The sequence below is a fragment of the Schistocerca nitens genome, chromosome 3 (genome assembly GCF_023898315.1).
Source record: "Schistocerca nitens isolate TAMUIC-IGC-003100 chromosome 3, iqSchNite1.1, whole genome shotgun sequence".
Lineage (NCBI taxonomy): Eukaryota > Metazoa > Arthropoda > Insecta > Orthoptera > Acrididae > Schistocerca > Schistocerca nitens.
This window is the reverse complement of record NC_064616.1, coordinates 310936159-310961367: the sequence shown is the minus strand read 5'-3', so window position 1 is coordinate 310961367 and position 25209 is coordinate 310936159. Positions and strand designations below refer to the sequence as shown.

The 25209-nt window shown below is 39.3% G+C and overlaps 1 protein-coding gene across 1 annotated transcript in view; it reads left to right on the top strand.

Moving 5' to 3' along the window:
* Positions 1-25209, top strand: part of LOC126248282 (apoptotic protease-activating factor 1-like) — a 274185-nt gene that overhangs the window by 3658 nt on the left and 245318 nt on the right. Inside the window, exons 2-3 of the mRNA XM_049949131.1 lie at positions 3582-3806; positions 21519-21656. Coding sequence (XP_049805088.1) covers positions 3582-3806; positions 21519-21656 — 363 coding nt within the window. The remainder of the gene's footprint in view (positions 1-3581; positions 3807-21518; positions 21657-25209) is intronic.

Sequence of the window (25209 nt, the reverse complement as noted above, 5' to 3'; positions counted from 1 at the left end):
CTGTTACCGTAGTGCCCTTTGGAACTCAATGGGTAAGGATTATGCCCTCGCTGTCCCAGAACATGGACACCATAATTTTTTCAGCACTGGCGGTTACCCGAAATTTTTTTGGTGGCGGTGAATCTGTGTGCTTCCATTGAGCTGACTGGCGCTTTGTTTCTGGATTGAAAAATGGCATCCACGTCTCATCCATTGTCACAACCGACGAAAAGAAAGTCCCATTTATGCTGTCGTTGCGCGTCAACGTTGCTTGGCAACATGTCACATGGGCAGCCATGTGGTCGTCCATCAGCATTCATGGCACCCACCTGGATGACACTTTTTGCATTTTCAGGTCGTCGTGCAGGATTGTGTGCACAGAACCCACAGAAATGCCAACTCTAGAGGCGATCTGTTCAACAGTCATTCGGCGATCCCCCAAAACAATTCTCTCCACTTTCTCGATCATGTCGTCAGACTGGCTTGTGCGAGCCCGAGGTTGTTTCAGTTTGTTGTCACACGGTGTTCTGCCTTCATTAAACTGTTGCAACCACAAACGCACTTTCGACACATCCATAACTCCATCACCACATGTCTCCTTCAACTGTCGATGAATTTCAATTGGTTTCACACCATGCAAATTCAGAAAACGAATGATTGCACGCTGTTCAAGTAAGGAAAACATAGCCATTTTAAGTATTTAAAACAGTTCTCATTCTCGCGGTAAAATTCCATCTGCCGTACGGTGCTGCCATCTCTGGGATGTATTGACAATGATCGCGGCCTCATTTTAAAACAATGCGCATGTTTCTATCTCTTTCCATTCCAGAGAAAAAACATCGGAGGCCTTAGAACTTGAAAGCACCTCGTAAATTTAATTTCACTCGGGGTAAGTAGTGGTCTGTTGCCAATATTTGCCCCTTCGCATACTTGAACATTTAATGAACATTAAAAATCTTCTTGTGATATGGAATCCACCAATATTGTTGTTGGGAAATCACCATGAGGATATTCAAAATTTTTTTTCTGGAAATGGATTGTCATTATTTTGAGGTTGGAATTTCTACACAGTTCTACCAGTCTCTTCCAGTTTTGATATGCCCATGTGTGTGCAGGGAAATTATCAGTTGTTTTCTTGGATTTTCTCTCTTTCCCTAAGTGTGCATTAAAATCACCTGTTGGAACTATCACATGATTTTTGGAATTATTGTGATTCTATTTTCTACCACCTCCCATGATTTGTCTGTTTGCTTTATTGTCTTTTTTTTGAGTGACATATGTGCATTAATTACTGTGTACATTTTATTTGCACAGATTAAGGAAATTACCATTGATCTGTTGTTCATAGATTTTACTTCCGTTACGGAACTAAGAACATCTTCTGAAATAGCAAACGCAGACCCCAGATGGGATTTTTTGGAATGTTTTTCATTGAACAGTCTGAAATTTCCAAAATCCATAGTGTTCTCATCTGGAAATCTTGTTTCTAGTGCAGCTAAAATTTTCAGTTCCTTTTTTTCCCCCTTAAGAGTTTCCCCTAATCTGTAGAGTTTCCTCACTTTAGGGATGCATTAATGTTGAGTGTGCCAAAGAAAATTTAGATTTCCTTTGATTTGCATCGTAACATCTCAGTTTAGACTCTCCAGAAGCCAATAGACCAGTTGCACCACTCATGCCAGAGACTTTGTTACCTCCTCAGGTAATTTTGTGGTTACTAAAACTCTCAGTTCCTGTACTTGGAATTATAGTGATGAAGAAAAAAAAATCCCCTTGATTGTGAAGACTGGATTGGAGTGGTTAATTCTATTATTCTGAGCTCTTGCCACCACCTCTGGTGACCAGATGCCGACACACTGCCACTTTATCAAAGTCGGGCACAAAGTGAATTTTGTTTTGTTAAATGAAATGTGTCTTCTAGTTGTTACAGCATATCGAGATCTATTCTCTTCACCCTTGCTGGTACCATTGAGATCATTGGTTTCTTCCTAGCAATAGTCCATCACAAGATTTTTAATAATTAGAAATGTTATAAATGTTCAATGTTGCCACCGTTGGCTGCACGGCAAACTTCTGCATGGTAGCCAAACTTGCCCCACACAAGTGAAAGCATATCTGCTGTTGCTGAGTGCATGGCTGCAGTGATCTGGTTCCACAGATTGTTCAGAGCGGTTGGTAGAGGCGTGACGTGAACAACTTTCTTCACATAACCCCATAAGAAATAGTTGCAGGCTATGAGATCAGGAGATCTTGGTGGCCAGAAGTGCAGAGCCAGGTCCTCAAGCCCCCTGCGACCGAACCAGTGCTGAGGAAGGGAACCATTCAAAAACCCTCACACATAATGGTGCCAATGGGCTGGAAGCCCCATCCTGTTGGAAAATGAAGTCCTGGGAATCTTCCCTAAGTTGAGGGAACAGCCATTGTTCCAACATGTCCAGGTATATGATTCCAGTTACAGTTCTTTCCGCAAAGAAAAATGGTCCATAAACCTTTGTACAGGATACAGCACAGAACGTGTTGATCTTCAGTGAGTCTCTTTCATCTTAGAATGGTGGATGTGGATTTTCCATACCCCATATGCTAATATTGTGCCTGTTGACTTTTCCACTAAGGTGGAATGTCGCGTCGTCGCTAAAAATTACACGCTGTAGAAATGCATCATCCTCCATCTTTGCTAGCACATAACCAGAAAAATGTGAGATGCTTCTCTTTGTCATTTGGGTTTGAGAACCTGCACAAGTTGTAATCGGTAGGGTTTGTACAGCAAATGCCGTCTCAGAACTTTCCATACAGTTGGTTGGGGTATTCAAAGTTCTTGACTGGCTATGTTGGTAGACTTACTAGGGCTGAGCACAAAACTTTCTTGAATGCATAGGACGTCATCCTCTGACACACACAGTCGGTCTGTGCTTTTTCCTTTGCACACATTCCCAGTCTGTTTAAATTTCTTAAACCAGTGGCTAATGCTTTTGTGAGTTTGTGATTGAATACCGAATTTGGTACAAAATGCCTGCTGCACTGCAATTTGTGACTCACTTTTTGCGAAGAACACACAAAACCTTGTGCTCCACGCTCGCTATGTCACTCACAACTGACAGTGAGACGGAATGATGGCACTATTGCCATGCGAACTCTGCTGACCATTTCTGAAACCATCACCGCCCGCCTGCAAACACCTGCCAATAATTTTGAAACTTCCTCTTTTCATTGGGATAAAGCTTGTTCATTTTGGATTTGTTCTTGAATACATACGAGTTTTTGAAAATGGGTCCTTCATTTAGAATAACCCTGTATTGTTTTGTGGATAATTTTTTACTTACCATTAAGAAGCTAAGCTTATTTGCATAGTGTAGTATATGAAGATTCATTTCAGGGAATGTGATTCTAACTGTTTTTAATGGGGCTTATTTGTCTTCTTTTGGGAGTTCATTCTGTTTCAAGCTGAAATGTTTTCTTTTGGATTTCTTGGTTCTGCTTACTGTATGAAATTGTAAATAATTCCATATGACAGCTCTGTTTAATTATGTGACCCTTTTGTGTTTTGGAATTATTCTTTAAAACTGATTTCCACAAACTGCTGATTTACAATATTTTGTTGTTTACAGAAAACACGAAAAGCCAGAGTACGTCACTTGCTCGATTTGCTACCGAGTAAAGGCTCATGTGCGTTTGATAATTTTGTGAGAAATCTGAAGAGTGAGTACCAGTGGCTTTATTCAAAGTTAATAGAGGACACTGATCCAAGTCAAGATGAAGAAAAATTTCTAGATGCCTTACTGTTAGGTGGAATACCTCGCACCCCACCACACAACGTAGAAAGACAGGAGACTGTAAGTGACTGTTCTTCTAATAGCTAATGTTAAGGGTTTTCTAAGTTAAAATAAAGATTTCACTTGTCTGCTTTGATCAGAATGGCAGACAAAATCACTCGTTGAAAACTAGCATGTATAAAATATGCACCATGCTACAAAGTTTTAGTTATTCTCATATCAGATTCATTGGATTTTCTGATTCTCATACATAGTCACCTTTCAATCTAATCTAGACCTTGGGGTGTGCTACAGATCATTCTGTCACCACAGCCTATACTCAAAAAAAGAGGCAAAATTTAATAAATCTACTGTTCTATCTTAGTTTTTCAAAAGCCACATCATCAGTACGTCACAGGTCAAAGCCAACTACAAGTTTTTGGTAGATTCAGCCTATCTACTGGCATCATACCTTGGTTTAGTTTGGGATTTCCCTTTGTTATGTCGAAGACATCAATGATCGCTTTCTCTCCAAGATGGTAGGAGGTACAACTTACTTATCAGATTATCTTATAGTCAAGAACTTAAATTTTAAACAAATTTAAACGTGGTGATTCTTTGACTTCTGAATCTGTCATGGGGTAGTGATTCAAAACAGGATAATACTCACGTGTGATAGTGCTGCCTCCATGCACCCCTCCTCGCACTTCCCCCACCCTCCACACACACACACCTGCAATCTTGATTGTAGTGACAGGCTATTACATCATTGCCAGCTTTTGCTCCATATTGAATGAATTTACTTTTATACATGACTACAGTCACAAGGTAAATACAGAAATATACTATTACTTAAGAAATCCCAGAGTATTTTGGTGAATGTTGTATATTGCATCATTCATAGACTAACAAAACCAGCAAAGGATCCATAACATAGATCTTATTGTTAATAACACAGGAATCGGAGGATTGTTCCATACTCTGAAAATGTTGAAGGGAGACCTCCAGAGAAGATAAGTTACTCTATGCACAAGTAGTGATCACAGTGAAAGACACAACAAGAGCAGTTACATCATGGGAAGTATCTGTAACAGTTGACGTACATACATATGTTACAGACACATGAACTACTTGGAATTGACTTATAAATTGACAGAGGGTCATAGTGGTATATGGTATTGTTTTTACAGTACTGGGACCAACTGAATGAGGCAGTGTTGTTGTTAAGATACAGACCTCGTATTCAGGAGGATGGAGTTTGCTCTGTCTAGCGATCCTGATGTAGGATGGTTTTCCTAAATCATTTGATGCAAATGCTGGAATAGTTCCTACATTGAGGCCGTGGCTGACCACTTGTTCTATCATTGTAAAAGTGTACTTATATATTTGATGTGTTTGTATATTTTTGAGCTATTTATTTTCATTCCATGATGATGATGATAAATCCTATATCATTGTAGGTTATCCCTTGATAAATAAACAAATAAACCACAAAAACAGGTAGTCACTGATGTGACTGGGATTTATGCAAGGCCTATCAATTTCTGCTGAGTGAGGTCCATGAAGTCTAAAGGCAAACAAAAATTGCCGTTATAGTAATTGTAGTTGTATATAATAGTCAAAGCAATTCATCATTATGAAAGAATGTTTCATACGAGGTGTGGCTAGAAAAAAACCGGACTAGTACTGGTGAAACAATAAAACGAATGCAATAAGGCTGAAAGTCACGTAGCCTGTCACGTGACTCTCGCTCCGCCTACTGCTCGAGTTTCATCTTCCTCCTGCACTCAGTCTGCCCGTGGCGTCTGTTTTAAGTAGTTGACGTTTTGTCTGTGCGTCGGAAAATGTTGAGTGTACAGAAAGAACAGCGTGTTAACATCAAATTTTGTTTCAAACTAGGAAAATCTGCAAGTGAAACGTTTGTAATGTTACAACAAGTGTACGGCGATGATTGTTTATCGCGAACACAAGTGTTTGAGTGGTTTAAACGATTTAAAGATGGCCGCGAAGACACCAGTGATGACACTCGCACTGGCAGACCATTGTCAGCAAAAACTGATGCAAACATTGAAAAAATCGGTAAACTTGTTCGACACTTTCCTTGTCAACTCCTGTTAACTCAGACACTGCTCTGATTGTTAAACGGCAATCTTGTCGAACAAGTTTACCGATTTTTTCAATGTTTGCATCAGTTTTTGCTGACAATGGTCTGCCAGTGCGAGTGTCATCACTGGTGTCTTCGCGGCCATCTTTAAATCGTTTAAACCACTCAAACACTTGTGTTCGCGATAAACAATCATCGCCGTACACTTGTTGTAACATTACAAACATTTCACTTGCAGATTTTCCTAGTTTGAAACAAAATTTGATGTTAACACGCTGTTCTTTCTGTACACTCAACATTTTCCGACGCACAGACAAAACGTCAACTACTTAAAACAGACGCCACGGGCAGATTGAGTGCAGGAGGCAGATGAAACTCGAGCAGTAGGCGGAGCGAGAGTCACGTGACAGGCCACGCGACTTTCAGCCTTATTGCATTCGTTTTATTGTTTCACCAGTACTAGTCCGGTTTTTTTCTAGCCACACCTCGTATAGGATGGACATTATATGGTGTCTGATTTTAGTTGTTAAAATATCTTTGACTGTATTAAAACAATTCAGTATTTATGTATTTAAACACTTTTTGGAAATAACTGAGCATAAATAATGTGTTTTATTCACCTCTGAAGATTGAAGTTAAGTACATTCATGTGTCATCTTCCATTACTTTTTTGTGGATTATTTTTAATATCATTTTACACATGAAGGCACCACAGAAACTTGTAATGTGTCATTAAACCCACTCATCTCAAAGCAAAATGAAATTACTATAAATAACAAATACTAAAAAAATATGTTATCAAATGCATTCTCTCTTACCAAACATGTTCTCTTGTTGTAACATAATATTTCAAAGGCACGGTTCTGCCAGTTGAGGAATCAGAGAATATTCATTTTTAAAGGAAAGGTGTCATCAACACAGAAGATTTGTGTGAAAACTTCTGACCTTTGGAAACAAGGGTCTGTTGTAGTCAAGTATGTCAGTGCTTTTCTCAGATAGAGAGCAACCTTGACACAGTCAGATTACGAATTGATCCACATGTAGTAGAGGGTAAAGATTTGTGTACAATGGAAGTATTGTTTGCCTCAGTGACAATCACTGTGACAACCATGTTCTCACAGCTTACCTGTAACATGAAAGGTGCATGGGAAAATTAGATACTAGGAAAAGATGCATAAATATTATGTAGTTATTGGAACCTCCTGTAGGAGTTGAGATTTTTGGATGATTGCCAAAAATTAAAAGATAAAAGTGACATTACGCCAGTTACTTTTATTTAACTATTGTGATCCCAGGGTAAAGTTGTTTGTGTTGGTAGGGTTACCTTTCTTAATAGTTATAAACAAAAGAATCATGGAAAAAATGTAGGACAGTGTATCATATTCTACTCATTAGCATTGTAGCTAAAATCGAGACTTTGATGACAGTTAAATTTGTGAAATAATGAAATTAATTACTCTAATGAAAAATTGTATCACATTCTGTACTTGAGCTTTGTAGCTAAAGTCAAGGTGTATTAGAGCCAAGCTGAATGCATTGTGGTACTGGAAAATATTGTATAAGTAACTAAAATATACACAGCAAATCATGAACATTAGTGTGAGGGTTACCAACAACAAGGGGCACTCAGATGTAAACCAAAAACTCACCACGACAGGACCATGGAATATTTCCATTCAAAAGTAATTGCTACACATGTTAAGACACGTACCCAATTGGGAGATGAGATTATTCCTGATTCATAGAACATGTTCAGCCAATGACAGATCCGCAACTGCACTCACTCTTGTACTTCCTCGTCCGACAGAAACCGACATCCACACACATCTTTCTTCAGGCGCCGAAGATGTGAAACTCACATGGCGAATGATCCAGGCTGTGATGAGGATGTTGCAGTGTTTCCCAATCAAATCACTGGAGTGTGGCTTTCGTCCAAATGGCAGTGTGGGGGCGGGTGTTACTGTGCAACAGGATGATGCCATCTGGCAGCATTTGTGGGTGTTTTGATTTTATGTGCATCACATTGTGTGCAAAGCATCTCCATAATTCTGCTCATTGATTGTGGCTCCATGCTTGAGGAACTCATTGAGCAGAGGGCTACTCCACTGAAGGAGGAGGTCACTGTGAGCTTACATGGTGCCACCATTTTGAGCCCAAGAGCAAACAGCAAAGCCAACAGTGCAGACATCCCACATTTCTCCCGCCAAAGAAATCCAAAGCTGTTCATACATGTTCCAGTAAGATCATGATGACATTATTCGACTGCATGTGCCCTCTGCTCTTTGATTTCCTAGATCATGAAACTGTGATCAGTACTACAGAGACACTTCGCAGAAATTGTGATGTGCCATAAAACCAAAACGCTTCGCAGTGCAGTCGGATGGAATCATCCTGTTGTACGATAATACCTGCCCCACACTGCCAATTAGATGAAGGTGCTTCAATGATTTGCTTGGGAAACCTGGATCATTCACCATGTAAGTTTCATGTCTTTGGTGACCTGAAGAAAGATGTGTGTAGACACTAGTTTCAGTCTGATGACAAAGTGCAAGAGTAGGTGTGATTATGGATGAGTCACCAGCTGACTGCATGCTATGGAACAGGAATTGGTTGTCTCATCTCCCAGTGGGATAAATAACTTAATGTGTATGATGATTACTTTTGTATGGAACCATTCCGTGGTACCATTGAGGCAAGTATTCAATTTTCATTTGACTGCTTGTCGTAGGTATCTTCATCTTTGAGTGAAGTGTGGCCAAAAAAGTTTGAACTGGCAGTAATTAAATATAGCAACATTCAATTAATGTATATAAAATGAGAAGTAATTGAAACATTTGGTTTTCTATTCTGTGGTCTTCTTTCTTTTTGGGTAATGTTATATATTTTGGCATTGCTGTCAAGATCATTTGGTACACCTCTTATACACTGTGTTATTTTAACTATGTAATTGCCAATCATTGTTTATGTACTCTTTATTTCAATACCTCACTTATACAACAGTGGTTCGTACTTTGTGATGTAAGGTTACTGTTTTCTCTGTGTCATATTCTCTCGTAGAGCTATGAAGTTGAAGTGTAGAAAGGGAAACAATGTTTTCTTTTGTACTTTATCTATGTCATTCATGTTTTCATTAATATTTAGCTGAATATTTGTTTATGCCTCTTCGATATGCCAGCCGCGGTGGTCTAGCGGTTCTAGGCGCTCAGTCAGGAACCGCGCGACTGCTACGGTCGCAGGTTCGAATCCTGCCTCGGGCATGGATGTGTGTGATGTCCTTAGGTTAGTTAGGTTTAAGTAGTTCTAAGTTCTAGGGGACTTATGACCACAGATGTTGAGTCCCATAGTGCTCAGAGCCATTTGAACCATTTTTGAGCCTCTTCGATATGCATTATGCTACACTTGGTAGTCGATTTTTTTTTTTATGACAGTTACAATTTTGACAATAGGTAAAAGTCAGGATACAATATATTTTTGTGTTGCATATTTGATTTTCAGTGTATTAAATTTTAAAGTGCACCTGTGTACAGCTGAAGTGTGGAATAATGTGCACCGTTATTCAATGTATAATATATGTTACCATAAAAAGTTTTAGATGCATCATGTTCTTCACTTTGGCTACATATTTAAAGTGTAGGATTCACTGAACAATTTTGTGTTAGTCATACATTTCATTGTATCCGATACAATTTTGTCGCATTCGTGAATTTAGATATGTGGTCATTCCTTGTTAAATCAACAAATGAAAGTACGGTTTTCAACCTGACCCTCTTTTATTTATTTGTAATTGAGTATGAGTAGGAGTGCAACAGATGCACAGCAACAGTTCCATGTGTGAGCCATTATGATAAGACATGTGCTCAAGTTTGTCGCCATCCTTCCAATAAGCTACAGAGAGACAAATCGTTGCTTGTGTGTTGGCTCTGTGGTAACCTTGAACTTCATCCTGTATAGTAAATGTGTAATTTTCAGCAAAATCACCAAAAACTTACCTCCTTGAAGCCCATTTTTCAATCATATTGGGAGGTTGATTGGTGACTTGACATGAAGGAATGTCATGTAAATGATTTTAATTTGTCAAAAAAAGAATGAATAAAGTTGTCGGATGATTTTGTGACTGTTTCTAGAGATGTATGCTCAACAGAGACCCATTGTTTGTAAGTTATCTGGTCAATATCATTAGTACTCAACAATTCTTGTAAATGCTTGCTAAGTGTTTCTGATCCTGGACAGAACAACCATTCACCAAAGTGGCAAACAGGCAATGATTCATTACACACAACTCTGGCAAAGCAGCATTTTATTTGAGTGTCATCATTCACTGTCAGCTGAGCTACATTACATCCAGTCAGCCTGAATTGAAGTTTTGGTGAATACTACACATGCAGACACTATGCATTTTACTGCTTCCAGATAAAAAACAATTTTTGGGTCAACGCTCAGGAAACTTTGAAATACATAAATTCCTTTCAAAATACTTAAAAGTAATAGCTTTTGCTTTTGAATGTTATCTCCAGCTTCTGTTATGAGCACAGAATCTTTTTTTGACAGGTACTGACCTGTGTATCTCAACAGAACAATAAAAGCTTTTTTTTACAAAATCAGTAGTCGTCTGATTATAGTCTTGCCAGGTTTTGTATCGGGGGGGGGGACAAAATACTTTTGGCCTTCACTAAATCTTTTCCTTTTCTAGCCTTTTGTATATAGGCTATAAAAATTGAGGTTTTTCACTTGTGTTAAGTTTAGTTATGTAGGATTGTTCATTAATTTTGAATTACTAATTTAGCTAGCACTGCACCAAAAACAGATTTTGTGTGAAAGTATGATTTTGTAGCCAAAGAAATTAATATATAGGATCCTGTAAAACTGTCATGTAGTAAAACAAAAATAACAATTCATGATCTGAATGACATTTAATCGTAATAAACATAAAATTACTTTTGGTAGTGGTTGCTCATCCCAAGTTGAAACTTTCAGAGTGCGTAGAGGAAAACAGTATCCTTCACATATATTTTTTGAGAATTATAAAAATATATTTTTTCAGAACTCAGTGAATTCAATAATGATGATTTTATTAAAAATGTATTTGCTGGGTGGAGAAAACTTGTGGCATGAAATTTTAACGCTGGGTAGCTGATGCTGTTAGGAACCAAAATTACTAATGTTGTGTAAGTCGACAACACACCATATTTAAATTACGGAAATTTGGCGCCGCGCGCTCCGATTGGCCACAGGATTGCTCTGTTGCCAAATGCACTGGACAATGCGTGACTGTGAATGCTTTGCCTGCTGAAGATTGTGATGTATTCAAGGCATGCTTGGTGCTAGTGCACCAGCCTTCCACACTGGGGCCCTGGGGGTGAATTCGCCAGAATCCCAGCACATCCATTGTAGTTTCATGATAAGACATACTGGGAACAAAACCATCAACAGCTGTTAGTTAGCATGCAGAAAGTCTTTCACAAATTGTGTTGGCCCTGAAAAGGGTCTTTTTTGTAGCAAGGACATTGTTTACTTAAAGCAGGTGCTCGAACTGGCAACCCTCTGATGCAACACAAGCTTGGTAACGTCAAACAGTGTTTTGCTGAACCCTTTCAAAGATTCCTGGCGTTGCCCTTATGAGATTGGGGGCATGTTGAATGCAATCCATTAATTCCTCTTTGTTTCTAGGTGTTTCTCATCCAGGTGGGTGAACTAGAACCTTGAAAAATCCCCACAGGAAAGAGTCTGGTGGTGTGAGGTCAGGTGATCGCAGGGGCCATGTCCTATGAGCACCTCTGCCAATTACCAGCCCGTCAAAGAGTTCATTTAAATATCTGCGCACAGCACAACTGTTATGTGCTGGAACCACATGCGTAGCTCTATGTCCAGGGGAACATCTTCCAATAGGCCAGGTAGAGTTTCTTGTAAAAAGTGAAGGTAATTTGCCCCGTCAGTCTAGGAGTTCAATGGACCGGCCCAATCAGATGGTCACCCACAATGCCTGTCCAAATGTTGAGCAAAAATCGTTCCTGGAGGTGACGTGAGGATTTCCCCTTGCCTGCTAATGAACGTTTCGAGAGTTGCAAAGGCCATCCTGATGGAAGGTGCACTCATCGATAAACAACACAATGGTGGGGAAGTAGAGATCTCATGCAACCCATCGCAGAAACCACCACTAAAACCATAGCCTGTGTTCATAGTCTGCCACAGGATTTAGGTCTTCGACAGGGTGGAAACTTAAGTGGATGTTGGCAGTCATCCCTTAAAACCTCCCAGACTAGCCGATGAGTGACCCCCATGTTGTGTCCAACCACTCAAGTACTTGTCTAGTTGCTTCCTTGAAGTGCTTGTGAACAGTCTCTTCAAGTGCATCATCCCGTCACATTCGAGGTCTTCCAGCATCACCATTATATCCCGCTAATGGGCCTGTTTTCCCAAGTCGCCGGTGAAATGCTGTAAACGTTTGAGGGTGTGGGTGGCATCTTGCTGGGTGCTGTTCCTCACATGACCGTTAAGCTTCATGCGCATTACTGTTGGCTAGTCCATAAACGAAAACCATATCTTTTTGTTCTTCAGATGAATACTGTGCCGCCATGCTTACTGTATGACTAAATCAAAGGTGACGTGTGTGTGCTCCAAAGTGAAGTTTACGTATGAACGTCTCTGACATGATGTGGAGACAAACAGCAAGACCTATTCGACATGCGTGCATATCACATTGGGGCAGTGATGGGACGAGGGACGTTTCTACGTGTGAACTGACAACCATAGTGCTGCCTGTTAACCAACGAACAGCAACAGGGCAGGCCCATAGCCAATTAGAGCGTGTGGCGTCAAGCTACCGTAGTTTAAAAATGATGCATTGTGGACCTGCACAACATTAGTAATTTTGGTTCCTACTGGCGTCAGTTATCCAGGGTTGGAATTTTGTGACACAATTTTTCTCCACCCTGTATGTTTTCTACAAATTATGTTTTATATCGTATGAAAGCATGCGGGAGGCCGGGTGGACGTACCGCCGAATTGCTCAACACGTGGGGCGTGAGGTCTCCACAGTACATCGATGTTGTCGCCAGTGGTCGGCGGAAGGTGCACGTGCCCGTCGACCTGGGACCGGACCGCAGCGACGCACGGATGCACGCCAAGACCGTAGGATCCTACGCAGTGCCGTAGGGGACCGCACCGCCACTTCCCAGCAAATTAGGGACACTGTTGCTCCTGGGGTATCGGCGAGGACCATTCGCAACCGTCTCCATGAAGCTGGGCTACGGTCCCGCACACCGTTAGGCCGTCTTCCGCTCATGCCCCAACATCGTGCAGCCCGCCTCCAGTGGTGTCGCAACAGGCGTGAATGGAGGGACGAATGGAGACGTGTCGTCTTCAGCGATGAGAGTCGCTTCTGCCGTGGTGCCAATGATGGTCGTATGCGTGTTTGGCGCCGTGCAGGTGAGCGCCACAATCAGGACTGCATACGACCGAGGCACACAGGGCCAACACCCGGCATCATGGTGTGGGGAGCGATCTCCTACACTGGCCGTACACCACTGGTGATCGTCGAGGGGACACTGAATAGTGCACGGTACATCCAAACCGTCATCGAACCCATCGTTCTACCATTCCTAGACCGGCAAGAGAACTAGCTGTTCCAACAGGACAATGCACGTCCGCATGTATCCCGTGCCACCCAACGTGCTCTAGAAGGTGTAAGTCAACTACCCTGGCCAGCAAGATCTCCGGATCTGTCCCCCATTGAGCATGTTTGGGACTGGATGAAGCGTCGTCTCACACGGTCTGCACGTCCAGCACGAACGCTGGTCCAACTGAGGCGCCAGGTGGAAATGGCATGGCAAGCCGTTCCACAGGACTACATCCAGCATCTCTACGATGGTCTCCATGGGAGAATAGCAGCCTGCATTGCTGCGAAAGGTGGATATACACTGTACTAGTGCCGACATTGTGCATGCTCTGTTGCCTGTGTCTATGTGCCTATGGTTCTGTCAGTGTGATCATGTGATGTATCTGACCCCAGGAATGTGTCAATAAAGTTTCCCCTTCCTGGGACAATGAATTCACGGTGTTCTTATTTCAATTTCCAGGAGTGTATATTTGATTTTTTTTTAGCAGCCATTACACAGTAATTTCAAATAAATCTAAGAGTGTCATGTCACAGAAGATTTTTCATCTTTAAAATGCCTGTGATCTTTCTTGGCATGGACTACACAAAATGCCAAAAACATTTTGGAGGAATTTCAATCTTTGAGCAATCAGTTACTGACTACAAGTCAAAAACAGAGGTCACAGCTGGGTCCAGTGTATGCATATTTCATATAATGACCACACAAACTCTTGATACTGTGGAATGTTCCTCAAGCCACTCAAATATAATCAGTTTGTGACTGGATGGTGCAATGTACTGAAGGTACGGGTTGCCTTTGGGCTGCTGTATGTGGACAGCGGGATGTACATGGCCGTACGGTACTTTTTTGCATCATTTACTGGTAAAACACAATGACAGACTTATTGGGATCCCCACTTTATTATTTATGTAAACATTCCACATTCAATAATTCCTCAACCACCTGCCTAAATGGTGGTCTTTTGGCATGGCCTCTGCAACTTGTCATATTGTTACAGTGTGTTATAAACACAAGTTTTATCCGATGCTGTTGAACCTGGTGGCAACAGTTTATCCCCAAATCAAGGTACTGACAGTATATCTTTGGCATGGTGACATGTGGAAAGCCCAATTTATATGTGATCTTCAAAGTGGAGTGTGCCATGCTTGAGCATCAATGATCTGGCAATGATAAAATTTCCTGATACCACACTTCTTGCTCATCTCGAGTTAAACTGCCACAAAATGCTAAAGCATTCCCTTCACAATAGCAACAGGTGCTCTCCCTCCCTCCTTCCTCCTTCCTCCTTTCCTCCCTCCCCCTTCCCCCTTCCCTCCTTCCTCCAGCAGCATTTGGCCTTTTGGTGAAGAACACAATTCCCATACAGGATGACTAAGAATCAGCTTGTCATCTAGCAGTACAGTGTAGTATGTTGTGATTTACCTAGATTCTGTTAATGTTCATTTCTTGTGTTAGTTATATTAGTTCTGAATTTCTGTTTTCCTTATACTGCTAAAACATTTTGTGGAAATAAGTTCCCTAAGCATGTTTGCGCAATGTGTCTCCACCGATTTAAAAGTTGTACTGTGGAATGGTCAATATAACAATGTGAAGCAGCCTGTAGGACTCCTAAGCGTTTGCTTTCTAAGGACAACAGCCATCTTCCTCTGACTCAATAGTAGTAATACAAAATCCCACTATTGAATGTATTAAACATTCATTGACTGATAAATGGTTCCTATTTCATTTCATCTTCTATTTTTTTACTTCAGAAGGTCAGAACATTGCATGTTTCACTTCCATTGCAACCAATATCACAAACATCTATGGAATGGGAAGCGGAACTGTGGGCCTCTCAGAGACCTGTGAGTTTTTGGTATAAACTCATGTGCACAACTAGAGAATTCGGCTGTTTAGTCATCAGCAGGCATTTAAGTGAGACTGAAAACTTGCTAGGTTTTGGACAAATCTTTTTTTGAGCTAAAGTGTAGGTGTATGTGTGTAAGGTGGCAGGGGATGTGTTTGTAAGGGGAAGAGGTGTGTGTGTGTGTGTGTGTGTGTGTGTGTGTGTGTGTGTGTGAGAGATATACTTTCTTCAAGTTGATGATGAGTGCTACACACTTATTTGCTCCCACCATTTGTATTTTATGGTATATTTAAGGTTGAAGATCTGTTCAGTTCATGATGTATCTTTGCAGACCTTACTTCATACTCACTCATTTCATCATTTAGTCTTTCTTCTACCTTGGTTTGAAATACTTTGGATAGTATTTTATATGGACCCAAAAATAGACTAATGCCTTTATTATTACTAGCTTCTGATTATCTTTTGTCTTCAGTGTACAACGGAACCTTACAATTCCCTTAACACGCAATTAGCATAACAAGCAAAAGAAATCGTAAAAAAAATGACTCGCTTACCGAGTGATGTTTCGCATAATGAATGATGAAGTGGTGGTGATTTAGTGTGACATCACTAGCCATTCGCGCGTGGCGTGGGGAACATTCAACAATATGAACATCTTTCATTGTCAGCAGTGGCATATGAACAATGTCATTATTACGTACTGTAGTCTGGATTTAGCTCTGTTTCTGCTACCATCTTAGTGCAGATTGTGATCACACATTTTTCTACACTTGTGTCCACACTGTTTTTTTTGTGCAAATTTTAATAGCCTTTATAAATTTCTCCAAAGATAAAGCCACTAGAAGGCGACCATAAGAGAAAGAAAATGACCTGAGAAATGGAACATAAAATCATTGAGAAACGTGAACATGGTGTGAGCGTTGCTGATTTAGCATGCACATACAGTCGAACTACATCAACTGTTTGCACTCTCTTCAAGAACAAGGACAAGATTAAGGAGAGAGATGCTTCAAACAGAGTGACAAGAGTATCTAAACAACAGTTTCGTGTTCTGGGTTATGTCGAAAGCTTGCTCCTTATGTACATAAATGAAAAACATTTGCAAGACTCCACTATTAATGAAAACATTATTTGTGAGAAGGCGAGAATGATCATCAGGGGTCGAATAAGTGTTTAAGGGAAGCCATGGGTGGTTTGAGAAGTTTTAAGAGAAGAACTGACATCCACGTCATTGTGAGGCATGGCAAAGTAGCCAGCTCTGGCACAAAGGCAGTAGAGAATTTCATCAGCAACATTGAGATACTCACAGATCCTGAGGGTATCTGTTGAAAGAAGTTTTTAATTGTGACTAGATGGGTCTATTGTGGAGAAAGATGCCAAAGCGTATCTTTATAACAGCAGAGGAAAATGCATTGCCCGGTCACAAGCCAATGAAAGACCGTCTCACACAGCTATTCTGTGCCAATGCAAGCAGCAATTTGAAAATTAAACTGCTGCATATTTACCATTCGGAAACTCCATGAGCCTTCAAGAAGTGTAAAGTCCAGAAGAGCGGGTTAAATTTCAGTGGAGGTCCATCAAGGCTAGGGTGACATATGATTTTGTGTGTGTGTGTGTGTGTGTGTGTGTTTGTGTGTGTGTGTGTGTGTGTGTGAGAGAGAGAGAGAGAGAGATTGGATTAATGAAGTGTTTGGTCCTTCGGTGAAAAAATATTTGCTCAAGATGAATCTGCCACCCCATGTCTTGCTTGTTATGGATAACGCTCCTGCCCATTCACCAGGTCTACAAGACTATCTCCTTGAAGTATTTCAATTCGCCAAGATCCAATTTCTGCCTTCCGACACCACTCTGTTACTCCAGCCTGTGGACCAGCAGATTATTTCTAACTTAAAGAAGCCCTACACTAAAGCACTTTTCAAGCATTGCTTTGAGTTGACTAAAGCTACCAGTCTCACTCTCAGAGTGTTTTTGAAATATCACTGCAACATCGTTGGCTGCGTCAAGATGATTGAGAAGCCGTGGGAAGGGGTTACCAAGAGAACTCTCACTTCTGCTTCGAAGAATCTTTGGCCCGAGTGTGGTGTTGAATGTGACTGTGAGGTATTTGAGTCAGTACCTGTGGAGCCTGTAGTCAGTGAGACTGTGTCTTTGGCCAAGAGCATGGTACTAGAAGTGGATAACAATGATATCAATGAGCTTGTGGAAGATCACAACCCAGAAATGACACTGAAAAGCTTATGGAGTTGCAGTGTGTTTCACTGCAGGAAGTTGTGACCAGGAGTTCTTCAGAGGAAAAGGAGGAGGAGAAGGCAATAACAGCAAAGGCAGCAATCTTCGGGCACAATAAGAGAAATGCTGAAAGTATAGGAATCGATTGCAGAATCGATTGCATCGTCACCCCAATAAAACAGTGGCTGTGCACCCTACAAATTTATTTGACAATAACGCTGTGTTGCATTTTCGTCAAGTGTTGACATGTCGACAGAAACATATTACTATAGGTAGCTTCCTAGTAAAAAAAAACCATTAGTTATCTACCATGAGTAATAAAGTACATAATATTGTCTATATAACAAATGGTATGAATAAGATAAAACTTTTAGTACTTTCTCTGCATGGAATGCATTATCATATTTTACATTAATTTATACGGGATAAATTGTTTCGCTTAACGAGTGTTTCGCATGACAAGTAGGAGTCTGGAACAAATTATGCTCGCTATGTGAGGTTCCACTGTATTTATCAGAGCTGTTAACCAGTCTATTGGATTTCATTCATTTTTCCAAATTACCTCAAATAACAAGCTTAGAGATGGAAATAATACTGGCATTTCCCATTTTCAGGTTTATTATTATTATTATTATTATTTTAAGTTATAGAATAATTTTAGCTGCTTCATTCTTGTTGAGTATTTCAGTTGTTATTACTTCTCTCTTCACTGCTGAGCATCGAAATACATCCATTAATAACTTTCCTTTCCATTCATGGGTGGAGACATGGATGGGGGGTTATTTATATACTGGTGTGTGAACTGTAATAATTTAAATCGTAGGGGACAGTTGAAAACGTGAAAGTTGTCATGTGAAAATTTGGTAAGATGATATTCCCACTATAATAGATGATTTCAGAGATGGTTCTGCATTCTTTGTTAAATTCTCTTATGTCACAAAGAGCTTGTGAACATGCACCCTTCTTGCTCCTATTCTGTTTATAGATGGTACATGGGAAGAAAGACTCGCAGGATCTTTCCATATGAGCCCTAATTTCTCTATATTAGTTCTGCGATGATTACAAGAGATGCATGCTGAAGGAGGTGGTGTGTTTCTTTTGTCATTTTCAATCATGGGGTCTTGGAATTTTATGAGTGTCTTTGGGACTCTCCGCAATGTGGAATGTCTTCTTGTAATCTCCTCCACTGCAGTTGGATAAGCATTTCTGTAACTCTCTCATACTGTCTAAACCAGCCCGTGACAAATCTTGCAGCTCTTGATTAACTCTTGGCTCTCTCTTCTGTTCATCAAACTTGGTAAGACTCCCAGACCAACAAACAATATTAAAGAACTGCTTGAACAACGGTTTTGTAAGCAACCTCTGTCAGGTGTGGATTAAATTTCTGTGGAATTCTTTCAATAAATCTGTATCTCTGTCATCTGCCATCCCCAAGACTATATTTATGTGGTCAGTCCACCTTAAATAACTCTGAGCAGTATCTCATAGATACATGAAGGTTGTGACTAATCCCTGGGACTGATTACATAATAACAGTGAATCGTTTTGTCTCTTTCCATGCATTACATTATATTTATTTAGGTTTGAAGTCAGCTACTAATTATTGTACCTGATGTAAACATCTCCAAGTATGTCTGCATTTGATAACATGTTTCTAAAGCCGTTTTCCAATAATGTGGCATGAACCATTGTCTCAAGAACCTTCTTGCTAAAAAAATTGATGAGAGGGCAAAAGACTAACTTTTGAGCTAAAAAAATCTTACATACGGCAAAAAGGGAAAGGTTGCAAAAATCTAGATCTAGATATTCAATAGAAAATGAGGAGAGATATTAACAAACAAATTGCCTGCAACGGATCCAATTAGAAAACTGGATATTTAGAATTGACAAAGAGGGGTGTTCGTAAACAAGAGATAAGGGATACATTATTGTGTATGTAGATGATACAAATATGTGGAGCTGCAGAGGTAAAAGAAAGAAACAATCAAACAAAACTACTTTAACAAAGGGAAAAAGTGGAAGAGAGATAAAAAGGAAATTGATAAACATAGAAGTGTACTGTGGAACTGAAAATCAAGTGGTCACAAATAAGTGTTTTAATGAGGCAAAGTGGGAGGTGAGAACTGAGTACAGGATGTATGTAAATTTCTCAGCTGTGAAGTTTAACAGTGGAGAGAGGGGAGGGTATTATTCCTACCTCTACCTCTTACAGTTCCAGAACGAAGATGCAAATAAGTTTTAGGCCATCGTATCCTCATTTAAAAGAAAAAAAAAAACAAAAAAAAAACATAAATATTCTGTGTGGGGGGGGGGGGGGGGGGACACCATGCATTCCTCATGAGCAGAGTTGTGAAACTACTGTTAGTAGGTAACTATGGTAGTTTTCCTCGTAGATTTGGCCAGTTAAGGTCATACCTGTATTACCTGTATGTTGGATGTGTTGCATACCTGTTGGGCATTACCTGATAAAGATCACTTTGTTTATGTTTACGATTAGTGTCTTACTACATTCCCCTAAAAACCAGGAGTGGTGAACTGTCTGGAAAATCAGTGAGTGAAAAGGGCCAGGTAACATGTGGAACATTTTTGTTCTACATAATTATCCTCCTGTCTGTTACTTAGAACAAACAGTATTTACAGAAAAACTGATATTGTCAGTGCCTAATTTGGGTTTTATTCAAAAATTGTTGATTTGTAATGTGAAACAGAGGGATGTTATAGTAAAAATAAAGAAAACAGTACAGACTCATCATGTAGCGCTAGGAAATGCAATTTTCTCAATGATGTAAAAAAAGAAAAAGAAAAAAAAAGCTGAACAAAAATATATCAACCATCACTTCAATACTTCATTGAACTTACATAAAACATTCCCCCATTATTAATAATGAACTTTTGCATTTATCAGGAATAACAGGAAACTCTTGCCTTTGATCATGATGAAGAACAGTCTATTGAGTACAAAGTAACAACAATAATCATATATTTGTTTTGTTTGTGCATGTAAACTGTACTTGCAGCAAAAGTAATTGGTTTGGTTACATAAAAGTGCAGAAGCTACACGATCAAGTAATTTTTATTATGTATAAAATGCAGTTTATATTCTGTAAGGATATAAACAAATAATACTGAATGATGTGCTTTTCTCGTTATCAGGGGAGAGGGAGAGAGAGAGAGAGAGAGAGAGAGAGAGAGAGGTGTCATCAGCTCTCATTTTCTATCTTACATATTCATTTTTGTATGTATCGCTACTAATACCACTGGTAATCGTACCATTTACTATGTCATTCATGTAAGTGTGCCAAACTATTGAACTGTAATTTTGGTAGAGTACAGCTCTACTCATGAGACAGTTATGAATGAATGTTATAGTCCATGTCAACAACTAACAGTCACTGTGTCAGACAGAAAAGATGAGATGATAAGCTTCATTGACAAACTGAGTGAATGTTATAATAAATTGGAAGTGAAGTTAATATAAAACAATGATGTTCTTGTTAGGTAATCAAGTTTACAACCCTTAAAAATTTATTTCATTTACATTTTTAAGATAGGTTACAAAAAAATTGGGGAAGTGAAGTAAAAAGACAAAGATAATTAGTAATGAGGACACAAGAAACATTTTTACCAGCAGTATCTGAAACAGGTATTGCGAAATCTGCACAGTGCATAAATTGAAAATGGGGCAGACAGCTGTCATTTTAGTGGACTTAAAAGCAGCCTACATCTGCTGTTTATCTTTTGGAATGCACCATGTTTCTCTGTTTTCATCCATTCCCACATACAAAAGATCTACTACAATATCTGAATAGAGATTTTACTTTCAACACATGTTCTTCCTTTATATATAGCTGTGTATGAGGATTTATTATTAGAATCTAAATTTGTCATAAGATCATGCTCACAGAATTTTATTTTCACTATACACTACAAATTTTTCAGTGGATTTATGATAATATTGGAAAAACTTCATGAGCAATTATTTATCTTTTCCTTTACAGCTTCTGGAGCTACGTGCGAGTTTAAAGTCTTTAACTCGAGGCAATTATATTGTGTTGCATGGAATGACTGGTAGTGGGAAGTCCTGCTTAGCTGCAGCTGCTGTTGAGAATCTTCCACTGGTTACTAAATCTTTCAAGGTTAGTAGGTACAGAACTTTTTGCTACACTGATAATAGATTACAATAAGACTACTAGATTGGAGTGTACATTATAAAATACGTGGAATTTGTTAAAATAGTTGTGAAGCTTGCTAAAAAATGTTGTTGAAATGTGTTTGAAAATGTGTTTGGTGTGGTTAATGTAATCATAGTAGGCATTTCTGGATCATTTTGATATTTAATAAATTATATGTGATACTTTGTGTTGTTTGATAGAAGTGTTAAGTGCATACCATTCTCCACAGGATGAGTACAAAGACTGGCAGCTGCCAACCCGTTTCGAGATATTGGATTTAAGTTAACATGTTTGCTGAAGATATCATCAAATGAAATTTTCAGTTCGAGCTTACAATCTCATCAGGGACTGATCACCATGTTGATAGCATAGAAGCATAGAGAATTTTCAGTATACTTATTTCAGTTGTGGGTTATCTTTTCAAAGCAAGTGGTGTGTCATGAAACTTGTGTAAATGAAGCGTACAGTGAAGAGAATAGACCTTGTGAACAATGCCAGTGGTAGTGCATAGATTGAGTCAGTGTACTGGATACTGTTGAACAGATATTTGGTTCAGTTTGCCAACTGTAGTTATGTCTAAGAATAAATATGTAAATTGTGCGTGGAATGCCTCATGAAGTATAAATTGTAAAAACTGTACTTGCAAATTCATGTTGTACATTGCTACTACTTCACATATAGTTTCTATGAAACTGACATTATTTATGTCATAAAGTTTAATAAAGTTTTCGAGTAATTCAAAACTGTTTGTTGCACTTAGCTCACTTTGTGACCTGTAAGTTTTGTAAATAGTAAAAGCAAACCTATTTAAGTTATACAAACATGTATTCCATACACAATGTACATTCATTAGAGAGAACGAAATAATCTTTAAAAAATGTGATGACTACCTCATTGTTCAGGGGAGTTTCCTCTCTAACAAACAGATCTGTTTTAGCAGGAATATTTACTAACAAAGAGTACACTGGTATGCAGAACTTAAGGACAAAAGTATTGAGTTGGTGCATAAGTTCATAGCATTTGTCCATAAGTTTAATAAACACAAAAAAAGTTCATCGCATTTGTCCATAAGTTTAATAAACACAAAAAAAAATGGACAAAGAACTCATCGAGCCATGTTCGGAGCTCATTTTAATCAGGGAAGGAAGTTCCTTGAAGGTTGTTCGGTAGAGAGCAGAAAAGATGAACATCTGCGGGTGCAGGATCACGTGAGTAAGGTGGTATGGAATGACTTCCCAATCCAACTCGTGTATAGTGTTTTTTGTCAGTCGAGCAGAATGTGAGGGGGTGGTATCATGGAGTGGCAACACTTCACACAGTCTTCCAGGTCATTGTTCTTGGATTGCATCTGCAACATGTCTCAGTTGTTGACAATATTCATAACTATGCCTCAGGGAAGTACAGTATAACCTGGCTTTTACGTTCCCAAAATTAACGTTTTCCTGCCGTTTACGACATTTTTTGTCATTCCCGTCAAATTTGCTATGTCCACAATGTTAATTTGCACCTGATTTTGTGTCAACATATTTATAATTTTCCCACAATTTACCCATTACGAAAAAAATTTTGTGGAGAAAAAACTGATGTTGGCCGTCCAGTAGTGTCTACAAATATTACGTGGTTAGGTTTCTTAACACCAGGGTACTCTACTCATCGGATTTTAATGTGCAAATGTGTAAAAGTTGGAACAATTCGTGCCATATCTCCCGCCACTGCCAAGCTCTACTTGGTGTGGTGACTGCTGGGAGTAACTAGGTTCATTCGAATAACGATATCATGACCAATCACAACCATTTCCAAACTGTTTCTACTGCGCAAACGTAGTTTCGTGATTGTTGTGATCATTGTGACACCTTTGTTGAACCATATTTAGCGTGTTTCGGCATTTGGCCATTTGTAGCGCTAGTTGACACCGTCATTCACTTTGCGTTGCATTTTAGTTAAAACACAGCACTAGTTACGTATTGTTTTCATGCTGAACAAAACATGTTTCGAGAATTTATTCTCGCTGTCAAGTGCAGTATTTACGTATGTATTTTTTGTAATGTCACACAAACAATGTGAGTGATAGTTTGCGTGTGTATGGTTTCCCACATAACTGAGGAGGCACAGTACCCGATAACCTCACAAATTACTTACGCACCTATTTGCTGTTGACTGAGAAAAAATTCTCGAAACGCATCATGCTAAGCATGAAAATATGTAACTAGTGCAGTATTTCATTATTTAAATAATGAATGACAGCTGTAGGCTTTCAAAAACATCAATTATGACATGTGAAACAGTAAAACTTTCCACTTCCTAGATAGTTATCAGTTCCAGTTACATCAGCGGTTTTTATTAGATAATAAACCTTTATTAATTAATAAACAAGTTCCTGACATGTCTTTTGATGCCTGTTGTGTAAATATACCATACATAAAGTACAAAAATGCAAGACGGTATCCTAAACGTAACTTTTACAGCTTAAAACATTATTTCCCACATTTTACATTTGTCCCGTATCTTACGCAATTTTTTTGAAACCCCTTGAAAAGTGTAAAGGCAGGGTTTCACTGAAGTTCATGCTTTTCCACCAGATGCATAACATTATCTTCAATGGATGTACACAGGTATGTGTACGGGTAGTTGCTGCTTTGTTTGTGCTCAACCACTCCTTTCTTTCCCTTATGTTAGCATAAAGACACCATTTGTCATCACCAGCAACAATACAGGATAGGAGTGGTCAGTGCTGTTCATGAGCCAATTGATGACGAGGAAGCAGAGATGCACATATGGACACCTGCTGATTTTTGTGATTTTAGCTTAGAGTATGCATACCCATACATTCAATTTTTGATCATTCCCCATTCCTTGCATATGTCACATGATGGTAGAATAATCACAGTTAATCACATTTACCAGTTCTCCAGCACACTAGCATGGATCATTGTGGGTTAAGGTGTTCAAACACACTTTTTTTAAACCCCAAAGGTCTTCCTTAATGTGGAGAGTCATTAATGTCAATAGGATCCTCCTTAAAAAGAGAGACCCATTTTCTTGCCATGCTCTGTCCAATGGCATTATCCCCATACAAGGCGCAAATGTTTCTGGCTGCTTCCACTGCTGTCACCCTTGTACTGAACTCAAACCGAAGAATATGTCAGAAATGTTCCAATTTCCCCACTGGCCACTCCATCCTAGTGCCCACAGCTCCACTCACTATCTCCAGATGACAAAATGACAGTATGTAAACTCAAATAGCAACACTGAACTACAAATAAAAAATTACATTTGATAAGGAAACCCATAGCATCTAGAATACCAACATGCAAAACAAAAAATGTTATGAACTTATGCATCAATCTAATAACTATCGCATGATGTGTCACTGCCAAGTAACATAGCTTGATGAAACCTGGACCATACGTAAAAAGAACTACTACATTGTTCACCTCGACATTACAAGACGCAGGACATGTTTATTAATAGTGTGTGTTATCATCACAGGTGGCAATGCATGCTTTGCAATGTGCTC